Here is a 24,422-nt window from a genome sequence, read left to right on the forward strand (position 1 = left end):
TATCCGTGCGAATGTTTAGGGAATTAAATGTCACGTTCAACGTAAGGTCTGGCTTAAAGCTTCTTTTTGCACCAGCTCGACACCAGTCTCGAGGATATATCATCTGTTTTCGTATCTATGTGCAGCCAGCATCTTTGAAATTCAGTCACATGTGAGTCATCCTGTTTGTAAAGCCAGTTTCTTAATATACCTATAAACATAGTATACCTATGAACACAGGCGGAATTTGATTACCATTTAGCTTGAATAACATTCTTAACAATAGTAACATAAACTGTTATGCTTCCATAGCTTTTATCGTTTCGCATCACGATCGAAAATTTTACAGCTATTTTTTTCTAGATCACATTATGCATCTTCCGCAAATTCTTATCGCAAAAGAACAGTAGGCAGCATATTGAGTAAAGTAATAGGCAACTGTTTGGCGGTAATGGGATTCAAATCTAGGTAATATCTGCTTTTTCTACTTCTTAATGAAATATAAATAAATTATATTGCGTAAAAATTCCCGGTACATGGAATTGGCCCTAATGCTCTGAGTATGCGAAATGTACACACGACTGTGTTGAATAGCAGACTAAGCATGCCCTCACGTATCTAGCTAATCTTAGGATTGAATAACGCTGAGAATTTAAGTTAATGCCTTCAAATACAGTTTAATTTATGAACTAAAATTTAATTTTTTTTCTTCCATTAGGACGTGCGGCCACCAAACTCAACACTGATTCTTAAACATTAATTCGCACCATAGGCTCACAATAAGCAAAGAATATGAGGCCGTGAATATTTTAGGAATGGGTTACCACATTAAAAACAAGAAAAAAGTCATTCCAGCAGTGCAGGTATATAATTTTTCTTCCCAAGTTTTTTGATACTTTGGTAAAGCAAGGAATGTATTTTTCCCCTATTCCCCCTTTTTTAACCAAGTATCCGGTTTTTTTTCCTTATTTGTTCTAGTTTTTGTAATTCTCGTCGATGTTTTCTTAGGTTCACACACGTAGCTCGAGGCGGAATTCATTTGCAACTGCGTAGGCACACACCTCGTTTTAATATTTAGATCTGCATTATTCAAGCCGAGATTAACAGCCAGTTCAAATATTTCCATAGATAAAAAAATATTTGGCACTATATAAAAATACATTTGAAAGAAATAGATGAGAGTCAAAACTTTTTTTAGAACCTTTAGAACAAAATAATTTGCGTAGATGAACGTGTGATACGACCAAGATGATCATATTGACATTAATTTAGGTCTGTGGATATCTGGCATGCAACTGAGTAAAATTCTTCACAAAATCCCCTCCAGTTTTAATTCAATAGATGGCTGCAAAAACAAAACTATCCACCGCAGCCAGTTTGCAGAGATTTTAGCTTTTTTGTCAATGCCCTCTCCGTGATTCTTTCCCTTGTTCTCGCTTTTTTTCACGGTTAACTCCCCAGCATAGAGAGACGCGGTTTGCAGACGGTATTTAAATGAGTTTATTTCAGAGTAAATAAACAGCACTTAATTCTCCAGCAAAGTCATGTTCGCCGCCAAACCCCGCCGAAATAAGCGGCTTGTATATTCCTCTCCCCGTGGAGCCGTAGCGCGAGTTTGTGAACGTCGACCTGGTTTGCGGACAAGTTGTGCCCGCCCTTCGCTGCCCTGGGACGTCGCTTTAGGTTTTTGCCCCTGTAAGGAATTTTGGAATTTGTGCGATGCGAGTAAAAAAAAAAAAACTAACACACCCCGAAGAGGCGTAAAGGCGCTTGCAATTATGCGCACGTAGAGGGGGTTAGCGGATGACTTGGGATGCGTCCCAGAGTGGAAAACACGCTATTCCGCCAACGCCTTTGAGTCTCCGGTCACAAAAAATAAACAATTGGAGGATAAATTTTTTTAGGCTCTAATGAATTTTCATCTCCATATTTTTCCATTTACATACCACGTTTTTGCACTTAAAATTCTGTAATTTTGATTTTAGTTTCTTGGGTTCACGGTTGTTTCCCGAAAATGTTACCAAACTAACTTACTAGTAATAGTGGCTTTTTCAACGCGCAAGTGAAAATAGTCTTAAATAGTTTCTCAAACATATGAATAAGTAGATACTTAATACTTTTCAGTGAAAAATCATAATTAAGGATATATTAGGTATCAGGCTACGGGCCATACAATTAGCGCCGGAGACTCGAATATAAGTTTGAGTATCTCAGGCTTATGGTCAATGACATACAAGCGCAAAAGTGGAGGTTTTTGAGTACCAATATTTGATCTCTCTGATTCTAAAATGTAGTATGGGGTTATTTTTCAGTCAAATGGTTAATTTATATAAATTTATCTATTCCAGCATTTATCGTTTGCATGATGATAGAAAAACGAAATGAGATGAGACGAGTTAAAAAGGTTTTCCTATATGATCACTATCATAACGTGACCGCACAACTAGTTTCGACGGATTAATGTGTCATCTTCAGATGCTACTACAAATATTGTGACAGATTTCGGATAATGACTGCCTACATACATTATGAGGAAATAAATGGTATAGCAGAGACGATCAGGAAAAGGAGAGTGAAGGATACATGATTTCATGATGATAATAACTGCTAATTCTACTTGAAAAGGGTAATAGAAATGAGGTATTCGGTAAAAGAATTGATATACATTTAAAACTTATCTCATATTTCTCGCATAATCTGTTATTCAAAATTAATTTCCCTTACTTAATTAGTTACATACTAAATTAACTTTCTTACCTAAATTAATTCACCATTCATCGTTATCACTTAACATATAGAAATTTATTATTCATACTAATATAAGCTCGTAGGAGGTCACCAACGACCCGGTAGTTGATTGACCACAAAATTATTAGCGAAAGTCTAGAAGCAGGACTTAATGGCATGGCACATCTATACGCCCTGATTCTTATACCCCAAAAAACTTCAGAATTCCACACGCGCATGAGCGAACTCGAGACATTCCACGTCCTACTACCACAAAAACGCGGCCAAAAAAAAAAACACAACGCAACTTGGCTCTCCCTGAATTATAAAACCAAAGCATTCCGAAAGCCGCGGCCCGCGACCTTTCATCCGCGAATTTCCCTCAAGCACACACACACACACACACATGAAGATTCCTGGGAGGATAAAAAATTGGAGCAGGAAAAAAATACAGTTTGCGGTCACATCCCTGGCTACGGGGGGCGCGCCACCACGTACGCCGTGTCCGTCTCTCCACCAGAACCCCTCCCCAACCATCCAACCTCCAGTTCCACTCCACCCCGTAATACTTTTTCTAGACGGGCGTCACATTGGCATTCCGTTTGTGTGGCCTTCTCGCCCGTGCTGGAGAGGGGCACTAGGGATGAAAAGGGAAGAGAGATAAAGCCACGTTGAGGGGCTAGACTTGGGGAAAGAAAGACGATGATGGGCTGAGGTAGGGCTCGGGGTTAGGATAGACTTTTTCAACTGGCAATATAAACCATCGACTATCAAGAGCGAGAAATAAATTCTGTAGTCTCTGATCACGATCATACACACACAACCACTCAGTAATTCAACCCGAGGGTTTGTTTGGACAGGTGAGGGTAAACCTCACCCCCGGCTAAGCTAAGGGAGTGTGATTATAATCCCTGTGGGGCTCGGAGTGAAGATAAGCTTTTTCGACAAGCAATTTTCGCTATGATTCGACAATTCTCGATTGCAAAATATAATTCTTTGGGCTCTAGTAACGATCACACAATCAGTAATTCAACCCAAGGGTTGGTTAGGATAAGTGATGGTATAGCTCACCCCAAGCTAAGTCAAAGGAGTGTAACTGTTGCACTAACAGAGTAAGGAGCCACATCCTGTCCCAACTCGCCCTTCTAGGTTTTTTGTTATGGGCGTGCCCTAATGCCTCGACCGGGATTAGAAGCCAAGTATTGTTTCCACTAAAATTAGCACGGTAACCCCTGATAATGATGGTTGGTTAGAAATATCAAATGTCGTAGCGTCTCTCGATTATTGCCAATCGCCGCCATTAATTGGTAGCCGTTGAAATATAAACGAAGAATTACTGATACCCCTCGCCCTATTAAAGTCAAGATAATGTGTGTACCTATTTATATTACCTCAATGTAATTTCTATTATATTATTATTTTATATATTCTCTAATATTTCTATTACCGCATTCAACTTTAGGTCTTTCCCCTTGCAAATACATGGTACTCGGCGAAGTTGGGAGGTCTTGGACTGGCTTCAAGTGATCTCGTGTGCAAGGCATTGCGACCCGTGAACCTTTTTTTTTAGTTTTTCCATCAGTTTATAGACATATTATAAATGGGATTATTGATCCCATCATCAATTTTCGAACGCGATTATTACCGAGCACTCTCATTACCAATGATAGCGCACCTAAACTGTTTAACACCACGAATTTCGTGTTAATAGATCTTAAGCAATGAATTGACTTTGAAAATGGATTTAACTCAATAGTAAGGAGTCCTATCTGAAGGTCCATGTAAGATCATCAACGATTCACCAATCACGAGCTGTCAAAAACGTTGCCGTCTTCGGTTGCGGTGGGGTTAAGTGCTAGGCACCGAAACTCCCGAAGCTCCGCCCAGGTGAGAGGACCCTATATATTTTATGGGTGTTTTTTTCCGTGTATTATTGGAACAAAACCCCGATGTTGAGGTCTTCATGAGCCGTTTTATGCGTAAATAAAAGAATAGGAAAATGTTTTTAAAATGTGAATAAAGAAGCAAAACACTGTGATCAGACATTGCCATTCATGGTTACCTTGAATATGATCAGCACCATCGGCGATGTTTTTGATTCCTCAAATGACAAAATGAAGGCAAAGAGAATAAAAGTGGAGGTTGGATAAAAGTGTGATGGAACTAGGGATACCACAGGGACGTCCCGAATTGCGATGGTGCAGTGGACAGACTCTTGGAAAGTGTACGTGCGAGGGGTGGATGGGTGATGGAGGTAGGGGGGGAGACAGATATGGCCGAGTCCGGAGACGGAGAATCTGTCACAATGCGCCATTCGGAGAATACTTTCCGCTCCCACCACTTCCACGGGCCCCCGCAAGGTCTTTTCACTCCTATCCCCACATCCCCTTCCCCGCACAGAGGATTCCCAGAGGCGGTCCAGGTCAGGAAGTGAATTTCTGGCGCTTTCTCACCCCATCTCCCGGGAGATATTTTCGGCACAAAAGAGAGGGCAAATGGAAAATAGTTTCGGGAGGGTGTCAACGGACTTTTCGTGTGGATTCGATGAGGGTGGAAAATTCTCTTAAATGGTATATAACGCTGCTTTGGCTCTCGGAACCAACTGTAAGTTTAACGTCCTAAAATATATCACCAGGCAATTTATAAAAGAACAATAGTGTATGAAGAAAGAGCTGAGGGTTTGCCGGCGTATGATGTTGTTGAAGTTATTTCGGGTTTCCCACCGGATAAGGTTCTCCATCTCTGCCGACGTTTCGATGATCGTGTCCCTGATGATGATGGACGACACGACCATCGAAACGTCGGCAGAGATGGAGAACCTTATCCGGTGGGAAACCCAAATAGTGTATGGTTACAATTTATAAAAATTCAGTCAATGACATGAAAAAAGAGGTAAATAATGGCAGCGAGTTGAATCAGCTAATATGTACAAAAATCTTGAAGTACATGAAAAGAGATTTTGAAGTAGTGGTCGAGTATCATTTTCATCTAGAATGTATGGGAAGGGAAAAAATTGTTGCATCAGATTTCTAAATAAAACCAGCTCGAAAAAACCAAACCAAAAAAATTTAATATTCTACCATTTGCCAATGGAGGAAAAAACTAGGTGGACAGAATCATTTAATCACCGCAGATAAAGCTCCATTCTCCCTAATTATTTTAAAACAAATAATATATTCACTATATTCAGGCTCAGGATAAAACAGAATTTTCTGCTAAAATAAAATTTTTAATAGGATTACAGAAGCTAATAATAGACACAAAAGCTATGAGCGAGTCAAAAATCCAGGAATATCCAGGTACACCGCCCAGAAAAAGTAATTCAGATAATGAAAACTATGAGGTATTAATGCATGAATGGTGACTAAAACTAAATATTTTCTAAATTTATGAATTAAGTACCATGAATAATACCAAACCTCATATAATTCAAATACCTATCATATCCTACCTTCTTAATAAATCACCATAATTTTAAATCCTATCTTTAACATTTAACTAGTCTTCAGCAATAAAAGTTGCAATACAATTCAATGCTGAAACATTATGATTTTCAATTCATTTAAGATGGAAAAAATTCTATTATTGAAATGCATATCACATCCCTTTCTTTCAAACGTCCTTCCTACCTATTGAGTGACAATACAGAGTCTCATGCAAGACGTGTAATTTTTCACCGCAACCATGTGATTACTGAATCGATAACTCAATTTTCTGCACGCAGTTGCGTGCTGAACTGTCCTGACATTACTAGTGCTGGGGCTTTTAAAGATTAAACCAAGATAAGTGGAGAGTGAAGATTTCCAAAAAGGGTTTCTGAAATTATGAACATTGAAATAAATGTAAGAAAATAAGCTGTAATGATAGGCTAAAACTAAAAGTTAATTTCATTCTAACCATGCAAATAAAGTGCCATTTTGTAGAAGTTATCATTAGCTGCTAGCTAACATCCCAGAACCAAAATAATTATTCTTAATTGAAATTAGAAATAAACAACCACTACTGAGAGAAATAATAACTCTAAGTTAAATTTTATTGATCTTGTAAGCAAAATAATTGTATTACTACAAATATATGTAATTTTTTCGATGAAAACCCAAAAATTAGTTGCATATCTAAATCCATTATATAATATGCAGCAAATACATCATTTATCGCTTATCGAAGCCCAAATAAGCTGAAAAATTACATATCTTTGTCTAAAATTTCGTTTGTAATAATTTATTTCCACACATTGCAACCTAAATTAACATATTGGGCATTGCGATGATGGAAAGTATTCTTAAACAAATAACTCGTCGAATAGTACCAAAGTACTACGTAATTGAGGTCATGGCAGTTATCAAAATCAAAGTTAACTCCAACAAATTAATTACCGCGCTTTGATTTAGCGATGGATTCGTTTCTGTGTTCATCTCATTATAGACGACAGAACTGATCATCTTGCCTGCACAATCACCAGCAAACATTTTTTTAAATATCATGATTTTTATATAGGCTATTATTTTAACGATTCTAGTAATTCCTTGCTCAAGCGGATTCACTTCATATTTTAGGAAAAATGTTGAATGACGTAAATTTTTTTGCCTTATGCAATTACGAGATATATTTTCGGCTGAGTGAGGCACATTACGAATGAATTCCAATCCCACACGAGGAGTACATGCAGAATAATCCCAGACTAAGCTGAACTGATGCTGAAATAACATGTAACATATAGAAATGACCCCATGAATCAGGATCCTGGCAGATAGAAACAAAAAATAATCGCCCATATGCGATCGAACCGATCCACAAATAATAACGCCCCAACTGTTCTACGTCTATCGATGGAACGACACGAAAAAGTTTCGTTCCGGAGAGCGTGGGCGGGAACATGATTTACAGACGCCGATGAAAACATAATTCTTTCCCGGGGAACCACACGAACAATAGCTTTTCTTGCCACGAATTTCGCGAAAACCCGATGGGAACTTTCTAAAGCATTTCCATGCAGACAGCGAGAAATGACGAAGATTGTCTGGGAGTGGGGGGATAAAATAAAAGGAAATATGATGGGAGAACCCCTGCAACTGGGTAGAGAAAGAAGAAACAAGCTCAGGAGAGGAACAACCATAGTTTCTGAGGCCGCGCCCGGAGAAGCCTGCAGCAAAGAATTCGTGAAGTTGTGAAGAAGGGAGAGATGTTCGGAGAAGGGGTATGCCAAAAGTAATCATAAACTACAAGACGAGTAAAGGCAGATTTAGAAGGGGGCACGAGCACCCCGCACCCCAGACGCTTACAAAAGTAGACAAAATTTTAATAAGGTTATCATTACGTTTGTTTTCATTTCTGTATTACGGATCCTCAATCATAAAATTTGATATTAATAATTTTTATATTAAAATAAATAGAATATTTCGTACGGTATTGCAGCATATTGTTTTACTCTCAAGTATGAGAAGATCGTTTTTCTGTCTGACTCTTGTGCTCCCACCAGATAAAAATCCTGGATCCACCGTCGAGTACCTGAATGATGAATTGAACACTGATATCATCACCCTAGAAAGCAAATGAATGCATGATGGGCACTTAACTTAATAATCAAGTGAATTGTCAAGAAATTGTGCCATGAAATTACTAAGGCCAAAATTATTTGGTGCGCAGAAAAGTGATGTGGTAAAGAACATTACCTAATGGTGGTTTACTACTGTAGTAAAATAAGGCTTTCGAATCATGAGTATGCTCATTGTTTTTTCAGGAAGATTTCATAAAGATGTAATGATTAAGAAATAATTACAGAAATACAGTCATATTTGTGGTCGACCAAATTCGGATTTGATTTATCGATGTCCTTCACGTTGCTCATGTATGGTCAAAAACACTATATATTAATGATTGAATATGAATTTCGGGCTAATAATCAAAATTAACTATACTTATTAATGATTTGATACATGCGGTACCCTCCGTCTACTTCACATAATAATGTCTTGAGTTCGAAGTTGGGACGAGAAGTAGCGAGGAAAAAATCGGCGGAAGATCGGTTTACGCAAGGGAAGAATGCTTGGACGACCCTGAGGAAAAATCGCTGACTTTTCAAATACATTTCTCTCTCAAACCAAGAGATGACTGGACTATCATGGGATAATTGACAATATGACTAATGAAGAATCTTACCCTGAAATTAGCCTTTTATGTAGATACTAAGACAGGCGGTTAAATAAAGACTTTAAAGAGAAGAGGCTCTGCGTCAACATCGGAAATATTTCGTCTCTGTTAGCTGTGAGAACAAACAATGTAGTTTTCAATTTTCCAAAAGAAAATATGTATTCACCTGCCTTTCAGCCATGGCTTAGTAGGTAATTGAAGGAGAGAAAACAAAGATTAATAGACCCAAATTTTATTTTACATATTGTCATTAATGTTATTCTTTCATTTCATACTCATTAGTATTCGTAGCTCCATGGGGTTATATCTTACACCAGAGTCAATTTGCACACCATACTCAATAAATTACTCAGATATTTTATCATAATAAACTCATAGAATCTTTAATACACCATGTTTATTCCTTTAAAAGCATATATTTTACATGGTTTGAATAGCATTGCGAATATATATTATGAATTTTTTATTCATTATAGTGAATATTTTGCATTTCTATTTTATGCAAGGAATATTTTAGGTACCATGTTTCTTTAGCATCTCAAATGTGTCTAATTAGTACATGGTAGTGCGTTTTACTCTTACCAGTATTAAGTATTTAACGAGAATAGATATAGATGCAGGCATCGCGAAAAAAACAGACATTACAATCGTTCGGATCAAAAAGACTTGAAGGAGTAGGGGTAAGGTTGCAGGCATGAAAATGGGAAACGGAAGCCTTGAGCTGGAAGGAGTGGGGCGGGAGAAAAAAATCCACAGAAGATGGGTATAGAGGTTTAGACAAGGAAGGGGAGAGGCATGAAGGGCCCTGGAGGCAATCCCTCACTTTCCACCTCCATCACCCTCGAAAAACCCACGATAGTCCCGCGATATCACAACCGGGTCACGCGCCCTGGAGAGAACGGCAGGAGGAGAGGGAAGGAAGTGTGGGGAGGAGGAGACGGGGCGAGGAAAATGTGGGCAGGTTGCGGCCTGCGGTTGGAAGGAATTTTATAACGCGGGGTGCGGCAAAGGTACGGGTTTTTTGACGTGGTTTACCAAGACAAATGGGAGAAGGAAAAGAAAGTATACATCTGGGATCGTCCGTACCATGATTGTATTTTCCCAAACCATGTAACACTCCAATATTCCGGGAGGAGAGAAATAATTTTTAAGATGGCCGGCAAGTTTCTATAGTTATAAGATTTAGGTTATATGATCGATGATAGGATTCATGAATTCTGAAGCGAATTAACCTAATATTTTAATTGTATTAATATAAACCGGCATCTACCATTCCACAGCGATGACTCTGACAAATCGCTAGATATTGGAATAAAGTAGCAAAGTATACAAAAAATCACTTTTTTGAGGCCTATTTACCTTTATACTACTGTTATAAACCGACATCGACCTTTCCACAGCGGTGAATCCGACAAATCGCTAGATATTGGAATGAAATAGCAAATATTACACATAAAAATCATTTCATACGAGGTGCCAAAACCAAAGGTCAAAATTAGTGAATCAAAGCCAAAATTGTTGATTAAGATTTTCAACTAGGATCACTGCATGCATAACAAATAATGACTCTAATGAATGCAGCTATTTATGAGATTCACTCCACTTTTTAGATTCTTGGGAAGTATTGTGAAAATACTTACCGCCAGCAGAATTTGTACCCTGAATTTCGGATTGTGGCCAAAAAAGTAATCCAATCTCTTTGAATGTCTCTATTATTTTGCACGCAGTGGTAATTGTTCATCACAGTCAGTCATGGCGACAGATAAAGTGGGAGAGAATGGCGCCATCAAGATAATTTGTTTTTTTTTTAATAAATACTTATGGTTCCCTTTCATCGACAGAATTTTTGTAGCATATTGTGATTTCGGGTTTCAGTGAACGACCTAATTTGGTTCTCACGGCTGCGTGAGTGTAAACTGCACCAGCCGATCGAAATCTGCAGGGCATAAACGTTACCAAGAAACACCATGCACTCCGAAAAAATGCTAACATTACAATCGTGAGCGCAAGATAAAGGCATACATATGTAAGGACCGACAGACAAAGCCAAAGCAGACAATAAATCGCCGTTATATATCTACAATCCACAGTGCTTAAAAAAAACCTTAGGGACTGACTTAAAAAACAAACAGGTGGAGGCGAGATTTTCGACGCTGCACCATAGGAAAACGAAGCAACGGGTCACCATTAAAAATAATTATTCCTGTTTAAGAACGTGTGATTTCATTAAAATATTTTACCATAACGCCACGCGATAGACTCAGCCTGAGAAAACTTCATCAATAGGCCTAAAAAACGCATCAATGCGTATATTAATAAAATATCTCCATAATATTTCTCAAAAAATATCTCTTTTAGTTTTCAATGACGAGAGAACGGCAATAACTATTCCGTTCACGATAAAACAGCAGTTTTTTCTGTTTATAAACGTGTGCTTTCAATACAATATTTTATCATAACTTCCCTCAATAGGCTTACCATAATCAAACTCCATCTACTAGCCCAAAAACTACATAAATATGTAAAATTTTAAAAATACCTGTAAGCACTTCTCCAAAAATGTACACCTCTTTTAGTCGTCAACGACGAGAGGAAGGGAAAAATTGGATGTCTGGTCATCACGCGGAGCGCAAACGATATCAAGAAACGGCGGGGATTAAAAAAAAAAAAACATTAGAAGATAGGGATCCCGAGCGCGAGATAAACGCATACACATGTACCCACCGATCGCCATAACCAAAAGCGGCCAATAAATCGCCGATATACCAACGCAACGTGCCTCTGAACTTGTGGGGCCTACTTTGAAGAAGGAATGGGTGGGTTGAGATGCTCGACGGTGCTAGATGGGAGAACGGAGCAAATCCGAAGTGAGATATGCGCTGAGGTGCGGAGGGAGGTGGTTGGAGGAGCCTTGGGTGGTTAAGCGGCAGGGGGTGGGGGGGGGGGGGGAATGAGAGGGGATTACTGCCTCACTTGAAAATGGAACCACTCGCTCCCACTATCCCGCGGCTGGAATCCAGAGAGAATGAGGGATCGACGGCGGCGTCTGGCAGTGGGTGCGGATGCCATTACGACCGCGGAATTTAGATGGATGATGCACGTCTTGGGCACTCGCGCGAGCGGATTGATTGCGGCATGCACGCGTATTTCCGACACAACACGCATGGGTGACACGGTGTTCGACCGCAGAGCCGCAGCATGCTCCACGTTCGATGCAATCGCTGAATTTATGGTTTTACTCAGACTCTCTAGTGCTACCCCTGACATGACGGCTAAGTGAAAGGAAATAAAAACTTAATTTTTCCAAACAACTTGGGAGTGAATGGCGATTTTTTGTGGAACCACATGTTACAGACCGGTGTTGAGTATGGTTCAATGATTTTTACCAACCGACCAAGGCTTCGAAAAACTACATATTTATGAGTGCTAACATATTTTATTATCAAGGTGAAAGAACACATGATGCGATCTAATCGATACAATTTTTTTAAAAGTGAAGATGTGTACTTCAAATTAATTGCCATGAGAAAATTTTCATCCGGACCAGGAATCGATTCACGGACCTATGTCTATTCGGGACTCAGATCATACAAATACCGTAAATTTTACCTAATAATTTCAATCAGACTAATAACATACTAATGTTCTTCAATTCCCATTGAAGTTTTACCGAAGTTCAACGGTGCATGGCCTCAAATTTTCGTGCCACGATTCCCGGTCCAAGGGATGGAGTGGTGTCGCTCGAAAGTGGGCTGGGGGTAACTGAAGTGTGTTTGCTAATGTATATCTTTCTCTGTGAAAATTAGCTGACGTGTTCGAATTGAACTCAAGTGGGCTCCACCGCAAAGGGGAGGAAAGGAAAGATTAGAATACGTTATTTACCAAACACGCATTATTGATTTGGCAGGCATGAAACATGATATTTCATAGAAAACCCGTCAATATGAATCCTAAAACTCGCCAATCCTTAAACTTTGCACAATTCATCAAGAAGGAAAAAGAGGATCTTTGTAAATATTAAGACAGTTTCACTGGAATGGACTCAAGGAGTAAAACATCTATGCCCTGATGGTGTGATATTCACAAGCCCGTGGCTTAGTCCGAGGAAAATTCTCCTGCACATACCCGAACCATCCATTTCAAAAATGAGATAAATCTTATTATAATTTTTGATCCAAAAATTAGCTAACAAGTATCATGAAAGTGTACTAAATCACGCTTTCAATTTGCATGGTTTCCAGATAGTAGAAAAAAATATATATTAATTATATTATATTTAAAATTAAGTACATTAATTTTTTATGTTCTGGTTTTAATTTGGTCTCCTTAGCCACCGCGCAGTTCAATTTCGTCCATTTCAATTTAGGTCCTTCCTACTCATAGAACCATTTGGGTCACCAAATAATACATGCTGAAATGAGATGATACTAGACTAGAATGTAAACTAGTGATTTGCAGTTACGCGAGAGAAATTAAAAAAAAATCTTGCATGATGAAAGTTGCGGCGCAAAAAAGCACTTCACCTTAGCATTGAGAGAGCTCTCCACGACTTTCAAAGAAAATGCATGCCAACAGATACGCCGTTTACGTATTCACAACGAAAAATTTCTAAAGTAGGTTCTCACACGACATTATATGCGCCGACGAAATTATGGCGAAGCATTAAATGAAAAATATTTAATTCCTACAGCTCGGGAGACTAGTTGGAATCCTTTGTAAGGCACTGCAGCCTTTCAGGATTCTTGGATTAAAGAGTTGACGTCCTACATTCGGAAAATATTTATGAGCTAAAACGACTATCTTAGCAGGACGATCTTAATAGCGCATGGCAGCAAGAAATTGTTATAAAAGAAGGCAGAGCATAAAATTACATTTGCCCTCCTCGAGAACTGGATGCATGACGATGCAAAGAGGTTTAAGAGCTTTATATGGCTCTTCCCGAAAAGGCTGTAAAAGCGAGGATAAGCTTTAAAATTCTGGCGCTCAGTTAAGAGATTAAAAACATGAAGGCGCATCAAAAGTAGGGTAAACCCTCCCACAAGAATCGAGACGTAAAAAGTTTAGAACCTTTTCTACCGGCATAGCTTTCACTTTTATTACTGACTACGTTATCTTTCCATCCTTTTTATGATGCGTCAATTATTAATCGCCTCGAATATTGTTTCCTTCCAGGGCACGATTATATTGCTTTTGATGGGTAAATTATGGTGATCAACTTCCACGGGCGTAAAAGTTCTTTGTCTTCAAACATACGTATCTACGCACGAGTTTATCAAGATTAATGTCAGCTACAACTATTTTAAAAGGCATACTTAATCTTTAGGACAACTTTCTCTTTGTATAATCATGAATTTAAAAATAATTACAACAAGAAATGAGAAAATCTGGAATTAAAGAATATGAAAGGCTCTAAATACTATTATTTCCACAAAAATAACATTTAAGTACTGTTTTAGGATGAACCACCCTTTTAAATTCTTACACCAAGCACGCATGTGAACAAGAGAAGCGTGTTTTATACTAAATTCAGTATAAAAAGTGCAATAATGGCTCTCTTTAATATGCTTCGAGTGCATTGTAAACTACAAATTCCATTTTTTTTATTTTTTTTTGAAAAACATTCCGATAAAAATTTACGATTCACGAGTTTACTGATATTATCGCGGTTCACCCAAATGTTCCTCATGGTTGCAGATCACGATATTTTAACTACTGCTAAATGCAGCGTATATATTGAAGTTATAACAATAGACATTCATTTGTAATAATGTATGTATCTACGTAGCCAATTTTACGGTTAAACTACAATCTCACGGGATTTTATTTGCAGATAGCATAGGGTTCGTTAAAAATATCAAATATCGTAAGATTCTAGAGCTATTAAATATTAATTACCTTTATTTAAAATATTTATATTAGGAAGCCCAGTTGTATTCATTTCATGCCATTTTATATTTCCATTAATAAACCCTTGCATTACTTCAATCACTTTTTATGGATATTTTGTAAGGAGCAACGTAAAAAGTGCACTAAACAAAAAGACCACTTTTAAATTTATATCGAGAATCACTTTACAAGAAATATTGAGGAAATGCTTTGAAAAAGACTTTGTACTTTTTCTTTCAGCGTTATTATATGAACAGTGCACTCTATTTGCATTCTAGGCTACATACGAATAAAAATAATTTCAAAAGCTAAGACGAGAGGTAGGAAAATCAGTAAGAGAATAATCGCAATAACTTATTTCATGAAAACGTTTTTTTTTTTTGAGCAAAATTAGGATTACGAGACAGAATTTCACCCAATATTTCATCCAATTTTTTTAACCTTATGAGTGCCAAACTATTTTCTAGGTACTATGCTATACGATGCTGATTTTGCATTAGGTAAGGAAAAACAATTAGGTCTAAAAAACAAATGAAGCTATATATTCACAAACTATATAAAATCTTTATTATATGTGGTTTAACCTTTTTGATATATTATTTGTCGAATTTTTGTAGTATGAGTTGATTTTCATAGCTTAAAGAAAATATTTAGTGTTAAAATAAAATGATTATTGAATGATTAGTGAATTATCAACACATAAAAGTGACATTTCAGGAGGAACGCTATCGCACTTCTACAACTCTAAGGGCTTCTATTCCCTTCTCTGTTATTTATATTCTCCTATCATTCTATTTACTGTAATTTCATACAATTCCACCAATATCCTAAAAACCACTATCCTACCCAAATTCAAAGTAAATAAATAATTGTTACTTCATTGCCCATGTATATCGTTTCCTTCTGTTCAGCATGAACTTTTTTGAGAGTATGCACCGGTGCAAGACATATGCAAGCCGACCACGCTTTTTTTTACATCGATGAAACTTTTTTAAGGGCAGTATGCATTACAACACGATTGGCGGTAATGGGAAACAAGAGAGGGACTATAACGACCCATGGTGGCCGAGACTGTTACGTCGCCGCCCGCCCCTAAAGCGGAGATGAGCGAGCGTGAAGTTCCAGAATTATTTTTTATCTCCCGGAGAAAGAGAGCACCTCTTCTGTTTTTTTATCATATTTTCCCTTAACGGCCTGTTCTTTTCTTCCCATCCTTTCCCGCGCACAATCCCTTTTCTTGGGAGCAAAGTGGCGGGAGTTGTAGGGAAGAAACTAAACTTCTGGTGGAAAAAAAAACTAAAAGATCTCATTGCCCCAGTCATTTGTTTCAGCTGGGAGAAGGAGAGAGAGAGAGAGAGAGGGGGGAAGGATTGTGTCGGCGAGAAAAAATATATATAAGAAGTAGGACCAACGAAATGAAACTCTTGTGTTGATTCATTTATTTTCCCGCTCATATCCTCAAAGCAGAAGCTAAAAGCAGACGATCGCTCGCTCGTTTATTTCTTTCTGCCACCCTCTGGGTGTCGACTTCAGAATCATTCTACTTATTTACTTTTTTGACCTTTCACAAAACCCCCTTTGCTCTTTTGATCAATAGTCTATTTGCGGTTCGGTCCACTGGAAAGATTAGTCGTCGCCTAGTTCACGTAAGAGTGCACGGTGAGTGTTTTCGTTGCAAACGTCGACGAAAGGAAGTGATTTTTACGACGGGACCCAATGAACGTCCCAGTCTCGTAAACTTCGCTGCAATAAACGAAAATCATTTCCTCAGACTCGGATGCCCGCGGTCGATAAAGCTTTGGTCTAGGTTTTCCGCTCCACCTACGAGCATGGAACGTAAATAAGGGATATGCTCACTGCAGGTTTGATTAAAACTTTTAAGAGACAAAGGAGATTGATATGAAAAAGTTAGGAATTACTTTTAATCCACTCTGCTACGTCAGCTCTCAATTTTCTAAGTGTGTACGGAATATATGCAACCATTAATAAGGTAGAAAGTTAGCACATAACTCAAGAAAATTTGCAGCGATACGACGTGCCGATATATAAATGTCGAATTTTAGTTTTTCCCGGTGTATAGTTAGAAGGAATAATTCTTGGGCCACCCAATGGGTATGGTTCTGGGTAATTCTGGAGCTGAATTCTTTTCGGTATTTTGTTTGCTTATTTATTTATTTACATCCTTGGTTACCCTGATTGCTGTTATCGTATACAGCGATAACTATAATATTCCACGTATTGCTTAGTTGGAAGCCTTCGTCTCTTTTTAAATTCTGATTAAATTAAAAGTGTACTTGAATTTACACTTGTCTTTAGCCTTTAACGGCTGGCTTCACGGCTTTTCCCGCAAAATCCAACTCTTCCACGGAAGAATTCGTTGAACTCGGTTCACCTTTCAAATAAATCTAATTTTGAAATCCAGGTAGTGAGATAACTTTCAGTTAGAAAGTGCCTGTATTCGTGATTCCTGACCAGTTTCCTGGGTAGACTTTGTAGCGGATGCAAAGCAGTGTTTTGTATTCACTGTTTAACTAATAGTACAGGTAAATGCAGAGGAAAATGCATATTAAAAAGGGCCATCAAAAGTGCACTAGTAGGAAGGGAGAAGGAAAACTTCATATTCGGACAATGATCTCTATAAATGAGTGCTCGGCAAAAACCTGATTAAGAGAGGAGTCATACGATTTTTATTCTGATTGTAATCACAATTTATCTATGTATAGTGTGAGCTGTGAGGGTACGTATTTCTGCATACCATTTGTGGGAATAAATTCGCTCATATTGTCTTTTTAAGTTGATATCATTCATCAGCAATAAAAATAATATCTCGATTTGGTACTTCCCACAAAATCGAATATAAAAATATATATAAGAGAAAAAATAATAATCCTCTCATACATGAAACAAATCCGAAAGTGTGTGAACACTGTGCGTTAAACTAAATGTATCGCCTCTAACCATGCCTGGATTTGTTTACAAAAAACCTGGGTCAGTTTCGAGAACTTTAGAGGTGTTTTGTGCGATCGTTGGACAGCACTCACCTTTAACGGCGTTCAGCTTGTTGCCGACCATCTGCTTCGCCACAAAAGCCGCCATGTTTCTCCGCTAGATGTCGCCGAACGGTGAAAATGAACTCCCTTACGGGCACCACAAGATGACGACGACGGAGTAACCGGACGGGCAAAACCTACGAATAAAAAACAGTAGGATTAAATTTCACCATCTCAACACTGATTAAAGTTGAGCAATTGAACTAAAGATAGGACATCGACGATAGCTCAAAAAAAAGGAATGATAACAAATGGAGCTAATGCTTCATCGATTTTCTACAAAAAACATTTCCCATAACTCCTGCATAGACTTAACATCTTTTCACTAAAGGAAGCACTCCATTACTTTTTTCCCAAATTCTGTACACCAATAAGGACATCATGACGTCAAAGGTCAAACACATTGCCTGATATACATTTAATATTTCATATTATAATCATTTTATGGCGTCCGTGAAGAAAAGTGTGTATAACCACAAAGAAACTAGCACCGGAAATACTCCACACTTATTGAATAACGCTAAAACATAGGAATAACCTAAAATATTTAATATCAGATGGTATACATGGCTTCCAGAGATCTTTAATATACAAAAAAGTATTACATTTGAGTTGTTTTTAGTTAATTTTGAGGTTTGGTGAGTAAAATAATTTTGCCATTTGGAAACGTTTTGACAATAATTCTCAGGCATTCATTGGGAAACCTGTTAATGAAGACACAAATAGACCACGAGATAAACAAGAAAAAATTATATAAACTTGAAGTACAATCGATAAATATTTCGTTTGATTCCATCAATGAACGGATTCCATTACTTACATTCGCTACGACTGCTATGAAGCCACAGAGAAAAAAAATGCGAAGCAGAGCAGGCGGCCACTGTAAGAGAGGCGTAATTATTTTTTACAACAGGCTATCCGGTAAATCTTTTGAAAACCTTTTTACGACTGCACTCGCGCTTAAAAAGGCCACTGGCCTGATTGTGAGTCCAGTTGGGTTGAAACACAGGGACATAAAATAGAATACGAAAACATAAGAGCACGGCCCAATTAATGCAGGTGGTCCAAACAGTCGCGATGCGGCTCAAAGTACCGTGAGGATGATCCACATGAATTAAAGGGCAGCGGTAGACATTGCGGATATTCCAACAGAATCCTTGTTTGGTGACGCCACTTTGCTTTCATTGTCGAGGAAGAACAACACTAAGCTTAAAGCTAAAAGCTGGAACATTGTGATTCCAGAAAGTAAACTAGATTACAGGAAGTAAACTAAAAACACCAATTTGCTTTGCGCAAAAAATATTCTCCGGCCAGAAAAATTCTGAGGTGTCCAGAGAGTTAACTATGATCGATCATGGTAATTCCTACCAGAAAATGACTTATCTTTTCATTTTAACCAGTATTACATCTTCCTTCTAGTAGATAGACTTAACACCTTTGCGTTGGAAAATAAATTCCATTACGTACATCATAAATGTACTAATGTACGCACAAAATAAGTCAATACAGGAAATTTATATTAGCGCATTCGCTATTGATATTTATGTGCCATATGACTTCTAAAAACCGAATCCAACACTGAAGGTCCCAAGCAGCAGTCCACCATCTAGATGATGCGTATGTAAGCGAAGAAATATTTAGCATCAATCACTACGTTAATGACAATATATGTATGAAATTAAAAGAGATAAGAACTCATAGGGCATACATTCGTACCTCGCCACCGTTACTTTGTGATTATCTCCATAGGGATGTAATTTTTCTCCAATATGACACTGACTGTTTAATTCTAGTACTCCTATAATTCACCATATTGAATTGTTGCAAGTAACCACTATCCACAAGGTCTTTGTAAGCATTAACATGAAAAATTGTTTCAGATTACGCTCTTTACAAAATATTCGGAATTTTTTCGATATAGCACGAGATGTAGACGAGATACAGACGAGAAATAAAAACCTGGCGCCGGCTGTCGGTATTGTCAGGGTGAGAAATCGGCTCAAAAGCCACCACTCCAACCCGATCCTCATATTCTTCCACATTTAAGTAGCTAGTCCCACCACCAATACACACATCGCCATGGTGGTGGTGCAATAAATATTTACATTTTATCATATAAGAGCACCACAGTTAAGGTGTGGGGTTACATATGCTACGTGTTAGGGTAATTAATAGTAGCGGGCGTAACTTGGTGGAAATCCACAATCGCAAGAATAGAAGGATCAACAACTTTGGTATTTCCACATAGTAATTTATTGAGACCGACCGCGATTTCGTTACAGAGTAACATTATCAGAATACATAATACATAATCATTATGATAATGTTTGTCTGTAACGAAACCATGGTCGGTCTCAATAAATTACTATGTGGAAATAGCAATGTTGTTGATCCTCCTATTCCTACGTGTTAGGGGTTGTTCAGACGCATCTAGACTCAGGAGGCGTGCGACACTTGTGGTTCAAGGCCACCTCTAATTCAAAAACATTTGATGATGGGACTAAAATGGGATGATGAGATTGATATTTTGCCTTGGCAACGCATCTACTTATGACTGGATCGAAGGTGGGAACAGACTCTAGAGATAAGCAAGGTGACACGATAATCACCTCCCATTCAGTGAGTCTCCTTTCCACCGGAGAGACTTTAAACACCCCAAGGCGCTCCGCGATGAGGGCAGTGAGAGGGAGCCGGCTAATTGGAGCTACGGCCACCAGAGGGACCGCGCGCAGAACAAACAAAAGAGGGTCGTGAAAGAAGACGGTGCACGTAGAAGTGAGGAGAGGAAGAAATGGGAAGGATGAGCAGACTCCACAACGATGCTCCAGCGCAAAGTGCTTGTTAAGCCTCGTCACGTAACGAGAGAAGGAGAGAATGAGAAAGAATGACGATTCGTAAAGGGGAGGTGGATTGGGGATGAATAGGTACCGGGGAATCGGGTTGGTGTGGTGGCTGGAGTGTTAGGTAGTAGGCTTCCCACCCAGTGGGCTCGGGTTCAAATCCTAGAGGCAGAGAATTTTCAGGGACTGCCCAATATCTGATATAATAATGTGTGGTGGGCATTTCAAGCGCACACACACTGTCTATCGGATAGGACGTAAAGATGTGGTTCTCTTGGCGCCTTTCGTAAGGAACATGCTAATGCCGACGCCGGGTTTCTCTCCATCCTCCCTTCCATTCGCTTCCCTCATGGCGCAAATGACCTCACATGTCAGTCGCCTCCTCGAAATACCATACCATGAGTAGGTACCGACGGCCACGAGCATTTATTTGTTAACGGTCACACCACCGAAAATAGCGCTACTTGGCCTATGCATTGGGGTTTTATAAAATTTAACGACTAAGCGTACACGAAAATTCATCCCCTGGATAGGAGCAACCTACCCAGTTGGGAGTCGAACCTATGACCTTCAATTTGGCAGGCAAGGACTTCGTCCTTCTGTCATCGAGGACTGCGATACATAGCAAAGAACAGAGGTAAGCAGGAGAATTTTTTTTCAGGATTTAAAAATTGCGTAATATTCTCCACTAGTGCATTAATGCAAATGGTTATGGTGAAAGAATGGTGAAGTTTCAGTAATTCACAGGAAGATAGCAGGGATAGGGAGGCAGAGATTTTTTAGAGGCGGTCCAATCCCTGCTTGAGGGCCTTGAAGAGGGAAGTACAGCACTCAGTCTGCCGGATGGGACTCTTAAGCCGTAGTCCTTAGGCGCCTTTTATTAGGAGTAGGATGTCGTCGACGTCGCTGGAGTCGACGCTGGGTCTCTCTCTTTACGAGTGACTAAGGGCACACATATTTATATTCATAAAATATATTAAATAAACTGTTTGAGGCGACAAATGCGTAAAAAAAGATAACATAAACTGCAAGTAATTATATTTTTATTTAAACAATGTCCCAAACCGAAGCATTCTTTTATGATAATCCTGTATTTAGTACGATTTCTGCGTGATTTAGGCAACAAATAAGTCATGGACATCGTAAAGCATTTTTTTATAACTCTAGGATTACAGATACTTGACTATATCGTCATTTGTCGTTATTACTGGAAATTGAGCCCATGTAAAATACGATTATAGAAGCCAAAATAGAATAGTGTGGTAATTGGAACGAAAACCCGGAGCGGGCTCGTGGGGATACACTCCTTAATTCAGAATCATGAGTCGGGGACTTTTATGCCCGGATCTCTGGAGATAGGAGGGTAGGAAGGGATAAAGGAAGGACATGCCAGCACGATGGCACCCCGACGACGTCATTGGCATAAGGATAGGTGAGGAAAGTAAGGGAAGGACGATACCTGCGCCGTCATCAAGGCGACGCGAGCTGCCAATAGTGAAACTAGATATGCTGTTCGTAGAACTTATGAAGATAATAATACGCAGATTCTTTTCTAGTAAGATTAGCATGATAGTTTTCAATTTTACTATTACAGTAGTATTTATTTTATCTATTTTATTATTATAGTAGTATATGGTAGATTCAATTTTACTATTACAATATCTGACTCGTGGTCGAGCTTCAAACGTATGGCTGACACTTCCCCGTAGTCATTACGCATGCAACGTCAAGGAAGTAAAACTTCAAAACTTGATAGGGCAAATATCTGGGACATTCCATCACATGAAACCATGAAAAAATTTAAACCGAGGCAAGGAATAGCAAAAACACTTCACAGATACGATTCCTCCACAGCCGACAACGGGTTTCTAGAGACTTCACATTTCCAGTCCCAAAATCAACTACTGAGTAACGCCACAAGCTTTCGCTGCGACTGTTAAACCTCTTTTTAGGCTTTAAGGACTCTCCTGTTTCCATTACATTTCGAAATAGGCTTGTGACGATAAAAATATGAGAAAATTCAAAATGAAGGATAATGAAGCCAAATGATTTCAAACAATGATTCCAGTTTCCCCACAACACGCGAGTGGGATAGAAGAGACACACGCTGAAGAGACACGGGATTCGTGGTCATGACAAAGCACTCAAAAATTACACCCAATGCACTAAGCAGCAATATAGTATTTTTTCAGATGTTAGAAAAGTCCCAATTAGTAAATAGTCGGTTGATACTTTTAGTACAGATGAAAAGGTATGTTCAAGACATCCTTTATCCCTAAGCACAGAGCCAATACATTTCCGGAACAAATACTTTGCACGGAAGTTTCTAAGGTTTTCAATCTCTAAGATAATGATACATCCGACTATTATCAGGTAATCTCACACTTAATCCCGGAGAAAGTACCTGCCAACTTCGCTCATGCCAGTTATATGAATAAAAATCCCTAGAAGCTATGTCTTAAGCATTTGCTGGGAAAAACTGAAATGCCTCTTATAGAATACCTATGAAAACCTAAACGAAACTACCTAATTGTGAGACTGGTTATCGGTAGGTTATTATACGAATACAAGCAGCATCAAATAACAGTCTCACTTGCTCAGCCCGCATAAAGAGGAGTGTGGAATCTAAGACCCCAAGTTCACCCCATTGAGTCAGAAGCAATCAAAGAAAAGCGCTGGTGAGAATATAGTGCAAGTTAATTGTTTAACATAATTGAACAGGATGATATATCCCACATTAAATAAATTGAACCAAAAACTTGAAAAAGAGAATACCAGAGAGCTTACTGTTCAGATACATTGCCGACCCTCATGCTGTGAAAATGGCATAGCGAACACATAATCAGACACATTTCCGTAAAACTAAAAAAATTTATTTACATTAAAATGTAATATTGTTTCAAAAATATAAAATTAAACTCATTGAACTCTATCGAAGTCATTGTAAAAAGACTTTTTATTACATACGTGTGCGTTGCGAACTCTGTAAATCTCAAACGAGAATGAAATAATACCCGCTCCATCGGTTTTCATTCAAACTTTTCTGAACTATCGACGCGGTTGAAACTTGATCCGTGAAAACACTACTTTTATCTCAAACATGCAAACCGTAAAAAATATATTTCCACAAAACGTACGTACTATTAGTCATACGATGACAAAAAAATCTCACCGTATGAAAGCACCCACCGTCACTTACGAAATGACAGATCTATGCGGGTAACACGAGGCTTGTTCGGTTGCAACGGAATTAGTTTTTGCACATGGATCCGGAATTGCAATAGAGAGAGACGAGGTCTAAAATCAAAAGGGAGACTAGCCGCGGAATGCGAGTAGGGTATCGTCCAAAAGGGCCGCATGCTGGGGTCGTAGTTCATTTGGACAAAAGGTGATCCCGCTCGGATCAGAGAGGTGAAACGCAAGTGGGGAATCATGTGTATATTTGAAACCACTGGCGGCTGATAAGAGGGCCCGCAATTTTCCGGAACACACTGCGGAGCCTCTATCCTGTATCACGATCTCCGCAATGACCACAAGCATCCCTCGACCAGATTGCGAGCCATAATTCCCTAGCGAACCGCAGCGCCACCGGCTTGTTCACGGTCAGAAAATAAATTAATTAGTTGACCTAGTTATTTGTGTTGTACAATAAAGTTCGCTCTTAAAAAAATTAATAGTATTTAGCTATCAGGCAAGCTATAACAGATGAGAATTTAATGAAACGAAAACGATGAAGAACTTTAGTAAAAGGAGTCTTTGTAACTGGGGAAAATTACGCAACAATGTTTGC

General features: G+C 38.7%; 1 protein-coding gene across 1 annotated transcript in view; it reads right to left on the reverse strand.

Moving 5' to 3' along the window:
* The window catches only part of LOC124174245 (zinc finger MYM-type protein 1-like), a 51,364-nt gene extending 33,526 nt beyond the window's left edge, over positions 1 to 17,838 (reverse strand). Inside the window, exon 1 of the mRNA XM_046553337.1 lies at positions 17,784 to 17,838. Within this exon, the coding sequence (XP_046409293.1) occupies positions 17,784 to 17,838 (55 nt within the window). The remainder of the gene's footprint in view (positions 1 to 17,783) is intronic.
* Positions 17,839 to 24,422: the final 6,584 nt, after the last annotated feature.

This window comes from Ischnura elegans, chromosome 2, assembly GCF_921293095.1.
Source record: "Ischnura elegans chromosome 2, ioIscEleg1.1, whole genome shotgun sequence".
In the NCBI taxonomy this organism is placed as follows: domain Eukaryota; kingdom Metazoa; phylum Arthropoda; class Insecta; order Odonata; family Coenagrionidae; genus Ischnura; species Ischnura elegans.